Raw genomic sequence first — 14,831 nt, 5'->3', positions numbered from 1 at the left:
GCAGTACCCAGCCATGTTACTCCGCACAAAAATACCTATTTTTTAAAAAAAGAGTACTTTCCATAGTTGTGCCTTCTTTTGTGTTGGCTCACCCCCGGAGAGGTCGGTGTGCTCTGCAGGCGATTTCTCTCCGACCCAGGCACCAGCCCTGCGCTGGGGACGATGTAAAATACGTGACTTTTCCCCTGCGGCTGCTGGGTGAAAACAAAACCCCCCCACACAGCATGCACACAAAATGACAACAGAGACAGCCTGTCATTGTGCGGGCTGTCACGCAGAAGAGGGGCTGTCCCCCCATCCCCCCTCCACACCGGCAACGGGAGAGCAGAGCCACGGATGACTGTTAAAGCGCTCCAGCAAAACACGTAAGGAAATCCTTTTGATGGGGAATTGCCACCAGCTATCAGGGAGCCCGCGCTTCCAAATCTTGCTTCAGATTACAAAACACCCGTGGGAGCCGGGACAGCTGAATCCGAGGAAGTTTTCACAAGGGATGCAGAACTGGTGCTTTTTGCTGGACAGCATGCATCATCAGTTCACCAGGGATGAGGCGTGGCGTTTGGTCAGTGGCCACATCTGCACCCGAAGTGTTTTTCCTTGACCATCAGCAGTATAAATGAAGCGGAGGGGGTCACACCAAACGTGCCCGCTCCCCCAGACGCGCTCTGGTCTCCGATCTGTTCGAGGAGGGTGTGTGTGTGTGACTTCGGGCAAATGGGAGCCAGCCTGCAGGCTCGACGCCTGGCTCTCTGAGTCTCCAAACAAGGCTTTTCCCACTGCGGGACAGCGCTGCGCCCATCCACAAAGCTCTGTCTCTGGTACTTGGCAGATCCTCCTTGAGGTGCACTAAAATTTTCAGCATTCCAGCCGCTTGCTTGGCTGAGGCTTGTAGGGTGATGGGCGGGAGCTCGCTCGCCCCATGTAAAGGTGAGCTCTGTTATACTGAGGATATACAGAAAACCTCCAACTGCCCGTCCCTTTTTTTTTTTTTTTTCTGGGAAGTTGCTGGAAGCAGACTCCTGGGGCCGAGGTACCTCCGTACCCCAGCACTGCGAGGGGCACTCGGGTTCGCCACACGCCCAACCCAGCGAAGAACAGCGAAGGGGGGGGGATATATACAAAAAATTAGTGTGACACTGTGACATTTGATGCAGCAAAGGGAGAGGGGCAGCGGAGGGGGGGGCGGCCGGGGACACCCCGACTCTCCCCCCGCCCCCTCGCCCCGTCCCTCCCGCACCGCCTACGTGCGCCCCGACACTGCCCTGATGGCACGGCCCCGGCGGGCCGTACCATGGGCCGGGCTGCGGCGGGGGCGGGAGGGGGACGGAGGGGAAAGAGGGAGACGAGCGGCGGGGCCATGGGGGGCCAGCGGGGAAGGGGCCCCTCGCGGGCGGCGGCGGCGGGGCAGGGGGCCGCCGCCGGCGGCCGCCGGCACGAGCCGGCCGGCGAGGGCGGGGAGGGCGGGGGTCGGCGGGGCGGGGTGAGCGGGAGGCGGGCGGCGGCTCAACAGGTACAAATGGTTCCTCCCCGCAGCAGCAGCGACGTGCAGAAGCGAACGCGCCGCGCCCGCCGCTGTCACCGCCGGGGGGGCGGGGGGGCCGCCCGCCCGCCTGGCCCCGCCCCTCCGCGGCCGTCGGCGGGCGGTGGCGGAGCCGCCATTGGCTGGAGCTGCGCGGGGGCGGGGCCGGCGGGCGGGCGCGCGGCATCGCTATTGGCTGTAGCGGCGCGGGGGGCGGGGCGAGGGGCCGCGGCGCGCGGCGTGGGCCGGGTCGGGGCAGAGCGAGAAGTTGGCGGCGGCGGCGGCGGCAGTGGGAGCGCAGGTGAGCGGCGGGCGCGCCGGGGAGGGATTCCCCGTTCCGGAGCCGCCGGGCACCGCCGGCCCCGGGGCCGCACGGGCCAGCCTGTCCCGGGGGTGGGAGCGCGGAGCTGCAGCCCCACGCGCCGCAGAGCCCGGGCACGGCGCGGCTCCCCCCTCCCGCGCCCCATCCTTCGCGCTGCCCGGTGTCTCCTGTGCTGCAGGCGGGCCCCGCCGCCCCCCCGTCACCCTCCAGGAGCAGGTGAGCCACTGACTAACGCACATTGTGCTCTCGGCGACTCCACTGTGCGTGTGACAGCGGCTAACCTGCTCCTCGGACATCACTGTGCGGCCGCCTCGCCTCCCCGGATCCGCGCCTCGAAGCCTCGACGCTCTCCTGCCCTCCCGGCCGCCCAGGTGAGGGGCTCCGGCGTGCCAAGTAGTCGGCTCCCCCATCCATCGCCACTGTCCTGCCTCCAGCTGCTCCCCATCCTCGGCTCTGCGGACCCCCGATGCGCTGCCGGGAGTGCCCCAGGATCGGCCGCACTCGCAGAGGGGAGCATGGAAAGATTGAACACTTCCTGCAGCGCGGCTCGGTGTGTCCGGCGGGAGCGGAGATGGAGGGAACGGGCCGTGTCGGCGTGTGGGTGCGAATAGTTGGCTGTAAAGTTGCTCAGGAGGGATGGCGTGCCCCCGTCTCTCTTCTCTTGCTCTTCTCCAAAGTAAATAAGTGCTAGCGGACTCCGTACCAAGTTACAGAGACGCATCATCCCGGCCGGTGACGTCTTGATACCCGGTCAGTGACTAACTGAACTGCTATTGCCAAGGGTGTGTTAATAGAAGAAACTCTGCCTAGTATTGCCCCGGATGAGTCACATTTAAAGAGAGACTCTCTAGTCTGTTAAAGGAAAAGCAGAAACGAGCCTCACTTTCCTTTTATGTTGCTGGGTTTTTTTCCATCCCACTCCTCACCTTTGCTCGCTGTTTTCTTCTTCTTGTGCCAGGGCTCTATTGGCGCCCCGGCCCTGGCTGGGCGTTTGCAGAGCTGCCTTGCCTGATGTGTTGTGATGTCACGCAGGGGACTCTGACTTCATGGCCCTCACGAACAGGAAGGCGAGCCAGGCAGGGACTTTTCCAGCCACCCAGGGTGGCTGTAACTAAAAACGGAGGAAGTGACAAAGCAAATGGCTTCTCCTACGAAGTTCTCTCTTGTGATTTTTCGACTGGTGAAGAAGCTGGGTAGTTGAAAAGTATCTTTTCTGAAGAGTAGCACAGCTTTATTGTCATCTGAATTTCCTAATAACCAGCTAGGATTCACTGCAGCCTTCTGAGGTTCCTGAAAGGGTTCAGGTATCCCTCCACCTGCTGGGGCTGCTCTCATGTAGCCCTGGGCTGCTGTAAAGGCTTGATATGAAGCAATTTGCAGTGCTCTGGTCAATAAGTAGTTAATTGCACAGAACGGAGAGCAATGTCCTCTGTGTTGGTAAAGTATCCCTCTGAGAAGTTTTGCCTGTCCCTATCTCTCCTTCATGCTTTTATTTGTCATTTCTGCCTCTGGGTCCCAGAGGAGCATCTGCTCTTCACAAGAAAACTCAGCTCCCTCGATGCTCTATGTTTCTGGGGTGCTCCAACACCCTGGGAAATTTGGAAAACCAAATTAATTTACCCAAGATGCTTTCATGTTTGTTCAGAAGCCAAATGGGCCAATCTTTTTATATGGGGAGCAGGGGGAGGCAGACAAGTCCACAGCTCTCTCAGCCTGGGATTGCTTTTTTCTTTCCTAGCTGCACCTACAGCATCTTCCCACTGCTGGTCCCAAGCAGGCAGGAGCACAGTGTAACTGCACAGAGAGTAGGGAGAGAGGGAAACCTGGTGCAAAATCCACCTGTGTGTGTCTGAGAGCTGAAACTGAAGCCCACAGTCCCCTACCATCCCATTTTATAGGTGCCCATGCAGGTGACAAACCTGTGCCTGAAAATGAAGGTGCTTTGTTTCTTTTTGAAGAAACAGCCCTGCATGTGGGACTGTGCTGGCTGGTGACTAACCCCGGGAGATGCCGCTGGCAGAAGCAGCTCTGCAGGTCACCTGGCAAGACTTGTCCCAGTTCCTATGAGCAGCACTATGGTATGAACACTTCTGACTTCCTGCTACCTATGGAACCATCCTGTTCAGCTCCAGTAAGCAAAAGGAAGGGGTTGAAGTGAAGTTTGTTTGGTTTGCCTTTTTTGTGTGTGTGTCTCCAGTAAGTGGGGGGAGCATACAGCTCAATTCCTGTTTTGAACATTCTTGTGGTGTGATTCAAAACTAACCTGCTGTGCTGTCACCTGAAGTCTTCAATAAATAGTGCAAAACCAGTCTTTGGGTTCTGATTACTGTAATCCAGGACATCAGACCAGCTGAAGAGGAAAGCTGTGCCTTCTCAGTGATATGGCTGATGTGCATTGCATGCCTGATTCCTCCCACCTCTTGTTTTGCCTCTGTGGCCAGTGAAGTTGGCTCAAAAAGGAAAGCAGAAGGGTGCAATGTGGCTGTCCCTCAAGCAGAAAGACCAGCATCAGTCCTACCCTCCTGGCCTAGCCCCAGGGTGCTCCTGAACGATGAGGAAATACACCAGGGCTGCAACACCCCTTGATTTCACGTTTTTCAGTAGCTAGTAAACAGATTTGTACGATGGTATTTAGCTTGGTTAGAAGAGTAGTCGTGTGCTCTCGCTCTCTGTGAGATTTTTGGTGAGAGGCAGGGGAGTGCCTTACAGGAGGGGAAGATGCTGAATTTCAGGCCTGTTGAGCTGAAGGGACTCTTTGTGCTCCTCAAAGATTTTGTTCTTGTTTCAGCACTTCATGGAGGGAAGGGAACAGGCCTAACCCTTCAAGCACCGTGGTAAGAAGCGCCTGTTGTGTTCTGTCCATAACATGTCCCAGGGTCAGGTAAGCCTCACCAAAGGAGCAAGCTGGCCTATGAGGAATAGGAGGAGTACATGAATTGTTTAAGAGGAAGTCAGTTAGTTAAATGCAAGCAGGGACTTATATAATACATAAAAAAAAAAAAAAAAAAAGATATTTCTGCTGGCAGGAGGTTCCGTTGGGAGAGAAACTTGCTCATCCATAAACAAGAAAATTTCCCAGCCTCCTCTAGTGCTTTATGGGTTTTTTTTTTTCCAGGACAAGGTAGAACACAGTCAGTCTATACTCTGAGATGGAGAAAGAAAAATCATCATAGGAGAGCAGAAAATGCTCCCTGCATGGACACACACACCAGTTCAAACAGCTCTTCTTCATCTGCAGTGAACTATGCTGGTAGAAGCTGTGCTGCCAGGAGCAAGCAGCAGAGCATCTGTACACCACTTGGGGAGCAAAACCAACGGGCATTTTCTCCTCCAGACATTCACACCTTTCCTTATGTAACTGGTGCTGAAGTGTGTGCTTTAAAAGCTGCTTGCCAAATCCAGGGGCTGGGAGGCAGTACAAATGCTTCTAGCACTCTAGATGAAATTTAGGGGAGAAAAGAATCCAAACCCAAACATTTAGGAACTCCTACAAATACTTCTCTGCTAATTTGGGATGATTCAAGTGTCTGCAGCAGTGTTGCCCTAAAGAAACTGTACTGGCCTGGGGCAGTGCTGGCACCCAGACCACCATCTGATGAGGATGGTGAGGAGCTGACAGTCCAGGATAGATGGGTGAGGAGCTGGGGGCCATTTTTCTTATGCAATATTAAAAAAAAAATAAAATTAAATCAGGTAGTGCAGCCAGGAAAAGGGCGCTAAGGAGGCTGGAAGTGGCTGAAATACTCTCCTGAATGGTACCTCCTTGTGCAGACAGAACCTGCTGATTTTTTTAGTTTAAAAAAAAACAAAAACAAACCAACCCCCACCCCAAAAAAAAAACTCTCAACAAAAAAGCAGGCCTGCTCACCAGTGAAAAACAGGTCTATCCTTCGCTTTGTGATTTTTGGGTGGCACTGGAGCTAGCTGTGAGAAGCAGCTGAGGAGAGAGAGAAGCTCTGAAGTCCATTCCCGCCCACTACAGGGAAGGAAGAAGCTGCCCACAGCGCCTGAGGGACATGGGGACACGAGTCCCTGTGCAGCCAGGCACAGCATCCTCAAGCCACCCTGCACGCTTGGATCCCTGCCTTGCCTGCCAGCCAGTTGTTCCCTCTCCAGTACGCGCCGTACGCGGGCTTTTGGTTTGTTTTTTAAGGGAAAAAACAATAATTTATTTGCTTTGTTTTAATCTCATAACAATGGGTAATGGTAATTTCTTCCTACCACTCTGTAGTGGCCTAGAAAAGGACAGCATCATCTCCACTGTAGCAAGAAGGCTTGTCCCAGGGCATAAAATTTTAATTAGGAACAATCACGCAGCCTTGAAATGGGAATTGCGAGCAGCAAAAAAGTCAAACCATCAATAAAATATTCAATGGCAGAAATGTATTATTGACACAGACTTTAGAGCAGATAAAAGCGGGAAGGCGGGGCAGCGGGAGCGGGTATTGAGCCGCGCTGCGTTAAATAACAGGCAGGGACCTGCACGTTCCCCTGGCCAGCACAGGCCCCCCGAGCCAGGAGCAATATGGTCACCCTGGGCTGGGGAGCTCCTGAGGTGACACACCACTTTGATTACCACCTCTCCCCCACATGCACCACAGCAGGGACAGAGGTGTTAATCGAACTCATTTATTACCTCCCAGAACACTGCTGGCCTGGGCAGCAGCTGGGTGATGGTTTGTGGGACACAAAATGAAGAGAATGTGCAAGGAGCCACAGTCTTGAGCTGGAAGAACACAGTTAGCCCCTGGTCAGGGTAGTTTCCCCCATCCCATGCCTCATTATCAGACCTCAGTGGGGGACACTAAATTACTCTGTCAAGTTACTCTGTCTCCTACCCACACAACAGTTCCAAATCCTGCATGCCAGCCAAGGGGCATCAGCTGAAGGGCCAAAATCTGCTGTGATGTATGTATTTTAAATACTTATTTTCCACACCCTCCCACACCTCCCTCCAGGAAAAACTGGTGCTGGTTTGGCCTGTGAGATAATAACTGAACCTGCAAAACCAATAAATAATATATAATCATAAGACAGTGGAAAAAAATCCCCCACAATGTCAGAGATTCAGATTAATTTTCTGCCCCCATTTGGAAGAGCCATAAGCGATGACCCTTTTCTCTTTATTTCTGTTTATTTTGCAGAAGGTGAAGCTACAAATGTAGCCCCAAAAATGAAAGATACAGTTTTAAACCTACAGAGGTCAGTTTTTCAGGGTATGCAGAGGATGTCCCATAACACCCTGAAATCTGGCCATGTTCAAAGCAAATGGGTTTTCTCAATATGCTTTTTCCCCCCTTAAGCAGCACTGACATGCTCTTTTTACAGTCTCTATCACCCTCCTCTTAGCAAGGCAGATTCTTTAAAACCAAGAGTCCAAAAAAATGAGCATGTGAAGCCCAAAAAGCAAGCAAGCAGGGGAGAAACTAGACACAGCTGGATGGAACACACATTTTAAACTAATTTTCTTTGAGATACATGATTTAAGGAGGAGGGTGAAGAGGAGCTTGAAAAACAACCTGCCTAAAAAACCCCAAAAGCCCAGATTCAAAAAAGACAATTTTGAAATTGCATTTCCCCACTGTGGCAGCTCTCCAGTCATAATCTGAGACACAGCAATACCAGTGGATCTCCCAACAAAACCAACTTTAATCCTTTAATATCACTTGATCAGTCTGCTAGGCTGTGGTGGCACCTTGAAAAGCAGCTTTGAGAGGGGAGGATGTCCCCAGGGACCAGAGCACAGCAGAGTCTCAGGGGAGATAGTGACGGACAGCAAAAGCTGACATTCCCAGCTCCTGTTATCCAGGTGCAGACAAAGGGGCTTGGAGGCAAATGGGAAATTTCCCCTTACCTGCTCCTGTCTGCAGCCAAGCACCACCCCCTTCGCCTCCTGTCCTAAAATGCTCCGAGCTGCTGCTGTGCATTATTAAAATGTTGCCATGTTTCATCCCATAGATGGCCACAGCTCACCGGAGACAAGCTGCATCCCCTGCTTGTAAAGCACTTCGTGAAAAAAAAAAAGAAGAAAAGAGCACTGTGTGCATAAGATTCAGTCAGTTATAAAATACTCACAGCTTTAATTCAGCAAATAGGAAGAGATGGGTCGGAAATGAAAGAGACAGCTGCGGGGTGCGCAAAGCGCTCGGACGTGTCCATCAGGCACCGAAGCAGGCGCCGGCAGGGACGGCTCACCCTGGCCACAACAGCACACTCACACTCGCTTTGCTCAAATCCTTTCCCAAAGATTTATTGAAAATTGGATCTGTGGCGCACAGGATTTACATTCGCACGGGGGAAGGGGGGTTTTACGGCGAACGCTGTGCCCGAGTCACATTTTTCACACATGACGTGTTGAAAACAGGCTCGGGGATCTCCCACACGAACTCATCCCCTCCCCAAACCACTTTGGTTTTGCAATTAAAATACAAGGTGACCCGCTGGGACAGATGAACAAAACAGTAACTACTGGCCATCAAGTTTAAAAAAAAAAAAAAATTAAAAAAATCAGGGAAATGTCACCAAGAGTGTTTTGGTCCTGTTCCCCACTCACCATCACCGGGGAAGGGCTCATTCTGCAATATTTTATTTAAAAAAAAAAAGTTGAAAGATTAAATGTATTTAAGAAAAACAAGCTCCTGCTATGTGCTTCCTTGGAGCAATGTCCTTGGCACCATGGAAAGTGAGTTTCTCCTACAGGTTTCTTATAATATGCATTAAAAAACGGGCCAGAAATTTGTCTTAAAGCTGCTTTTGTGCCTCCCCTGCAGCCAGTGAAGAGGCTGTTTGTCATGGCCTCACTTGCTGTGACGAGATGCTTTTGTAAAATCTGTTAACTTGCTCCATCCAGGTGAGCTTCCACGCAGGTCTCCACTGCAGCTTCACTCCTCTAGTCAAAGGAACAAGGACTTTTCCAAATGCATGATGGGTCTTTTGAGGAGGCTATGCAGGAATGGGTGTACTGCTGTTTTCTGTTGAATATATAAACTGCTTTGAAAAAAAAAATAGAAGGGAGTCGCTTTCTTCCACAGGGGAAGAGGGTTGCTTTGTGTCATCAGTCTCTGGTTTTACTTTACAGTCTGTAAAAATATTCAGTCTGGCCATCCACATCCATTCACAATATAAAGCAGTAAAAAAAATATAAAATATATATATATATATATATAATATGGTTTATTTATACAGTTACACTTTGAAGGCGATTGATCCTCCACTGCCTGGGCCCTTCTACCTCCAGATGCTCTGCCTGGTTGATACAACTGCAAGACAAGAAAAAAAAACCACGTGAGCAATCCCACCATGGTGGGTGAGCACTTGCAAAAAGCGGAATGGGAAACAGGATGTATGCAAGTGCAAAGCATGGACGGGGAGATGGGAATGCAGATGCCGCAGTGTCCTGAAGGATGGGGGTGGATGCATTGGGCTGCGAGGAGGATGGCAGTAGGGTTTTGCTGAGGCAAAGGTGATGTGGGATGGAGTAGGATGCCAGGGTGGAGGCAGCAGCACCACGGCAGGGAGGTGTCCCTACCACAGCCCGCTTTTGCTGCACCCAAAAAACAGGTGCAACGTGAAAAAAGAGTCACAGGAGGTAGAAAGGTCTAAACACAAATGAGATGCTCAAGGAAAGATACTGAAAGCATGGATGGCCTGGGGAAGGCCTGTGGATAAAAGCTTCCCCATTTTGCTTCACCAAAGGGGACCTGGTGGGTGGAAGGCAGGAGTCATGCAGTCCTTTGATCTCCTGGGATAAACTGGTCACTAAGATGAAGCAAAAGAAGCTCCTGTAAAAGTCAGGAGGCAAGTTCTCCCCATCCTAACTGAACAACGTCTTAATCCTGGGAGTGGCAGGAGAGAGGATGAGAACCATCCTGCACAGCTCCTGGCACGGCAGCGAGCAGGGCTGCCAGTGTGCGAGCCCCTGGCAGCAGAGCAGAGACTGCCAGAGTGTGAGCTTTGCACTTCCTAATGGCATCTATAAATAGCTCTGGCCTCCCACTACCAGCACACGCTTGCTCTCTGCAGCCCATTTTGGGCAGCAAAAGCCTCTCCCCTCTTCCCACCCATCCTCTGCAGACCAGCTCCCGCTTCCGGCCCCACCAGGACATACGCACCCTCGGGGTTCAGGCTGGACACCAGGGGCTCCGGCAGGGTCCTGGGATGGCTGAGGAGCTGCTTGGTGCTGACCTGGGGAGGCGAGTCGGTACCAGTGGTGGGAGAAAAACCTACAGGATGGGGAAAAACATCCGGCTCAGGCAGGGCTCGAGCCTCCCACACTCGCTGGGCACAGCACCGCGGTGCCGCAGGGCAGTCACGTCACCTGCTCCGGAGGAGAAACGACCAGGTCCCTTTCTGTGAGAGCCCCCCGCCACCACCCCTCATGCCTGTGAGGATGCAGACAAGGCCCTGGGCACCACCCCTCCCTTGCCAAACACAGAAAGGTCATTGGCGGCTAGAGCATGTCCCCACCAGCCCACAGCCCCCAGGGACTGACGCTGGCCTTCAGCCACCTGCCTTTTGCTGCAGCCGCTGTGGTGACATGAGCAAGGCTGTGAAGGAAAGCTCCCTGCAGCAACCTCGGCCCTGAAAGCAGCAATGCCAGATGCGACTCCTGTGCGTGTCTACAAGCAGCCCCCAGACTTTGATGGGGAGGAGGAAGGAGCCCCAGGGCTGGCAAATCTCTGAAACCCCCTGGAGTGGTGAGCGACTGCTACGTCAGCACACAAACCCCCACCTGCCTAACCTCAGTGCCCAGGGGAGAACTGGTCAGCTTCGGGGCTGACCCCTTGGAGAAGGAGGCAGGGAGCGGGCAGGGGTCCCGCGGAGCAGCCCCCGCGGCCGAGCCAGCGGCAGCGTGCTGACCTCCGTTTCGCCGGTAGGCTGGCAGCTCGCACAGGCTCGGCTCCGGCTGGGCGTCCTCCTCGGACCTGGCCTGCAGGACGGTCACCGTGGCCCCCGTCTGCTGAATAAACTGCTGCAAATTACACTGCCTCAGCTCCTTATTTAACTCCTCCAGCTCTTGGGTCTGGGCCTGCAAAACACACACCGAGGGGAGGACAGGGTGAGCCGCATGTTTCCCCCGTGCCCCAAGTCAGCTGGCATTCGTCCCCTGGAGCTGCTCCCCCGCTGGGGCTCTCCCTGCCGAAGCCAGCAGAGGGGACCTCAGGGGGTCTGTGGCTCAGCCGCCCCTCTCCGAGGGCTTGCAAGAAGCGGGGTGCCAAGGCAGTGGGGACGAGGAAGGCGTTGGTTTGGGAACAGCCCTGCTTTGCTGCATCTCCGCATGAGGGTGAGAGCAGCCATCAAACGGCAGCCGCCGCCGTGCTGGGAGATGCCAAATGCAAATGAGATGCTCAAGGAAAGATGCTGAAAGCATGGACAGCCTGGGGAAAGCCTGGTTGGATAAAAGCTTCCCCTTTTTGCTCCATCAAAGGGGACCCGGTGGGCAGAAGGTGGGAGTCACATAGCCCCTTGACCCCCTGATGCTGGGAGGCTGCAACACTTGAGCTGGGGGGGAATCATGGATCATCCCCAGAGCTGCCATCTCCACGTTGCACAGCCCCACACCATGAGCCCAAATCCTGCACGGTCAAAAGGGTTTGTGCACAGGCACCATGGGACCTGTGCTATCCCCTTTGCAACTCCTTCATCCAAGACGACACTTATCCTTGTGCCAATGCCACCAACCCCATACATTGACCTTTTTACTCCAGCACCATTGTCTGTCCTGGAGCGGAGCAACGCTGTGCTCCCTGTGCACCAGTCAGCAGGAGCATTAGCCCAGATGCAGCTTGCACGGAGAGTGACGGGTGTGGGTCACTGTGCCAGTGGGGCAGGAGTAGTGGTGTCCCTCTGACAATGATCACTGCTGCTGAGACCTGTGCACCCAGCCCCAAGTTCGCTGGGCGGGAGGGATAACCAACCCCACTCAACCCATTGCTCTGTGTGGCTGGAAAGATGGTCCCATCCCCTCCCGAAAGGTCCTACCACCCCATGGGGCGGCCCAACCCAGTCCTATCTACCTGCAAGTTCTTCTCAGCTTCCTCCAGGGCCTTCTCCACACTGGCCAGGTTGCTCTCCAGCTGGTTGCCTTGCTTGACCTTGGCCTCCAGGTCCCTTTTCATTTTGGTGGCCATGTCCTCCAGCTCTATGGGGCTGGGCATAGAGATCTCCTTCCCCCTCTTGGCCCTCTCGGCCATCTCCCATTGGATCTCCTCCTGCAGGGCTTCAGTCCGAACACTCAGCTCATAGATCCTCTGGGTGTACTCCTCCAGGCTGGCCCGCAGGTTCCTGACCCGCTCCTGCCGCTCCCGCTCGCACTCCTTTTCCAGCCGGAGCTCACTCTGCCAAAATTCCTCCTCACCCAGCTCCGTCTCATTCCTCCGCACCAGTTGCTCCAGATAGAGGATCTCATTGTCCTGGCCGGCAAGCCGGCTGCGCTCCCAGAGCCGTAGGTCCATTTCCAGGGTGTCCCCATGGGCCTCCAAGGAATGCAGCTGCTCCTGCTGCTGCAGCACTCTCCTAAAAAGCTCCTCCTTGGAGGGCTGGACAACCCCACCACCCTCCAAGTCTATCCCGTCCCGTGCTTGGTGCCTCCATCGGCCCATGTTGAACAGGTCGCTGGAGCCTGTAGGACCCAAGTTGAAGGTCATGGACTTTTTTGGCTCCCGGGAACGGGGTGCATCCATGCTGGTGAACCTGGGCTTGATGGGCAAGCTGGCCCGGATGAACGTCCTCTCGGGAGCTTGGGGAGCACCCTCCGAGGAGGGCCGCTCGGCCATGCTGGGGCCTGTCCGCCGCAGGATGAACTGCACGTCGTTGGCATACTGCCCACACTTGGCCAGCGACTCCAGGGGACTCTCCAGAGGCAGCAGCTGGCGCTCCTTCTCCCGCAGCTTCTGCACCAGCACATAGCGGCCCGTCTGACCTGCCGGGAGGAGGTGAGCACATCAGAGTGGGAAAGCAGAGGCCGGCAGGGGTGTGCCGAGGGTCCTGCCCCACAGGCAGTGGCTGGTGGCATTGCCACCACCACCGAGCAAGACCCCCACCCACCCGAGGTCTCCTCTTCCCAGGAAGAACCTGCAGATGGGACGTCCCCCCAGCAGATGGAGATGGCTCACCAATGGCCCGCGCCAGGGCGATGACGACTTCTTGGCAGGTGGTTTGCTCCGAGACTCCACACACAACCCTCTGGATCCCATCCACCCAGACCTTCAGCTCCATCCCCACGGCTGCTGGGCCTCAGGTGCTCAGGGTCATTGCAGGACAGGCTGCCTGTGGGGAGAAAAGACGCTAGCTTTCCATCCCAAGCCACTAACAAGGAATACAAGACATTTTAAAAGCAATTAAATCACCATCCCACAGGGTGAATCCTAGACCAAGAAGTTGCTCGCTGCTACCCTGAGCATAGATTGCATTTTTGCTGAGGTTATTAAACAGTGATATTCACCAGCAAAGAAAATTTTTTTCCCCCTCATGTCTGGACAGTGGGTCCAAATCTTCTTATGGCGGGAAATGATGGGGTTTGTGAGCCTGCGTGGTGCCCAAAAGATGCCCAGGTTATTTCTGCTGTGAGCACAGACTTTTAACGGGTTTGCTGGACCTCCATTGCAATTTCTCTGACAATTTGACAGAGTGGCAGTGGGGGATTTTCTAAACAACATTGGAAAAGGCAGAGGAACTGCCGGCTGCCCACTTTTGCAATGATATTGAGGGAAGGTGCAGGTAATGCACATTTTAATCTTTTCATATTTACCTCCATCTCAATTTATCAGAGAGGGATTAAGAAATTAAAATAAAGCCTCTTTCTGAACAAAAGCATGACCAAAGATAGGGTTTGGGAGGGGGAGCCAGGCACGAACACCCATGACGAAGCCCAGGCTCTGATCAACACCAGGGCACAGCTCAGCTCTCATCCAGTGCCTACCACTACCTTAAAACAACACCTGTTAGCCTGGGCACATCCAACTCCTGCCTCTTCCAGCAGCCCAACAACTGCAACCACCATAAATTAAAAAAAAATTAAGCACAAGCTGTACAGAACTCAAATATTTTGAGCTTACTTTGTTTTCAAACGCTGTGCAAAGATGTATCTATTTTCCCTGCTGTAACACTGGTTTTGACAGTATCAGTCTTGTCTGAACGCCCTGGATGGAATAACATACATGAAATTTCCAGGCCTTCCATCCAGGGGTCACAAACTGCTTTTCCAGCCTCACCTGGCTAGTTGTAGCCCCTCCATCCCTCTGCTCCAGCTGTCCCAACTTTGCAGCCAGGCTGTGGAAAGTTTGACTTTAGGTTAAACTCCACCTCTTCATTATTTCTTGTTGCCTGCTTGAGTAATCAAAGGGAGGGCTCAGAGGGTCCTGCCTCCAGTGATGAGGAATTTTAGTCATGGTGTGAGAAAGGCAAGGAGAAGCCAGGGAAGACACGGCTCGGTGAGGACGTTCTGCGCAGGTGCCACGTCCTGCTGGTGCCACCTCCCTGCCCACCTCCAAAACATGGGCACAGAGTGGCTGTCGCAAATACCTTGGCGCTGAGCTCATGTTTGCCTTGGCTGAGCAACCGGGGAAAACTGGTGGGGCTGAAGGGCACCTTGGGTTCGGCCCACCTCCCTGTAAGCCCCAAACCACTAACATTTGCAAGATTTAAATTTAAAGCTCTGTTTTGGCACCACTCCCCTATCCTGTGTATTCAAGGCAGCAACTGTCCCCCGACATGGAGCAAAGTCCAGGTGCCACTGCGGCACCACCCAACTCACCCTGAAGCCACTGCTGTTCACTACTTCCCAAAATCCCCCTCAGCAGCACCCTAACACCAAAACTGGACTGCGGCACATCCCATAGAACATTCCCTATCCCCCCCACCTCTGCCCTGGCCAGGGATCAAGCTAGTCTCAAATCTGGCTTCTTGTGCCATGACCCAGTAAGGGGGCCAGGGGCTAAAGAATAAATAAGAAAAATAAAATAGCTTGTCGAGTCACACCAAACAGCCTCA

General features: G+C 53.9%; 1 protein-coding gene and 1 long non-coding RNA gene across 10 annotated transcripts in view; one reads left to right on the top strand and one right to left on the bottom strand.

Moving 5' to 3' along the window:
• The first annotated feature begins 1,719 nt into the window (after positions 1 to 1,719).
• Positions 1,720 to 10,822, top strand: LOC146436499 (uncharacterized). 2 transcript variants are annotated; one of them, XR_014852688.1, is made up of 3 exons: positions 1,766 to 3,972; positions 4,630 to 4,675; positions 4,957 to 10,822. It is a non-coding gene; the product is annotated as an uncharacterized LOC146436499 (long non-coding RNA). The 2 variants fall into 2 exon arrangements; XR_014852689.1 differs by lacking the exon at positions 4,630 to 4,675 and having other exon boundaries at positions 1,720 to 3,972.
• RASSF7 (Ras association domain family member 7) overlaps positions 8,066 to 14,831 on the bottom strand; it is a 34,472-nt gene continuing 27,706 nt past the window's right edge. For 6 of the 8 annotated variants that reach the window (XM_085062755.1, XM_085062754.1, XM_085062751.1 and 3 more), the window contains 5 exons: positions 12,956 to 13,109; positions 11,858 to 12,762; positions 10,701 to 10,869; positions 9,953 to 10,063; positions 8,066 to 9,100 (listed from right to left, as the gene is read on the bottom strand). In XM_085062755.1, coding sequence (XP_084918881.1) covers positions 9,069 to 9,100; positions 9,953 to 10,063; positions 10,701 to 10,869; positions 11,858 to 12,762; positions 12,956 to 13,058 — 1,320 coding nt within the window. In that variant the 5' untranslated portion in view covers positions 13,059 to 13,109 and the 3' untranslated portion in view covers positions 8,066 to 9,068. Of the gene's footprint in view, positions 9,101 to 9,952; positions 10,064 to 10,700; positions 10,870 to 11,857; positions 12,763 to 12,955; positions 13,110 to 14,053; positions 14,799 to 14,831 lie in introns of those variants that run through there. The other 2 variants (XM_085062757.1, XM_085062758.1) reach the window with 2 other exon arrangements.

Source organism: Lichenostomus cassidix, chromosome 5 (genome assembly GCF_008360975.1).
Source record: "Lichenostomus cassidix isolate B80296 chromosome 5, HeHo_3.0, whole genome shotgun sequence".
Lineage (NCBI taxonomy): Eukaryota > Metazoa > Chordata > Aves > Passeriformes > Meliphagidae > Lichenostomus > Lichenostomus cassidix.
Note: the sequence above shows the minus strand (reverse complement) of the source record. Positions and strands in the feature narration are given on the sequence as shown.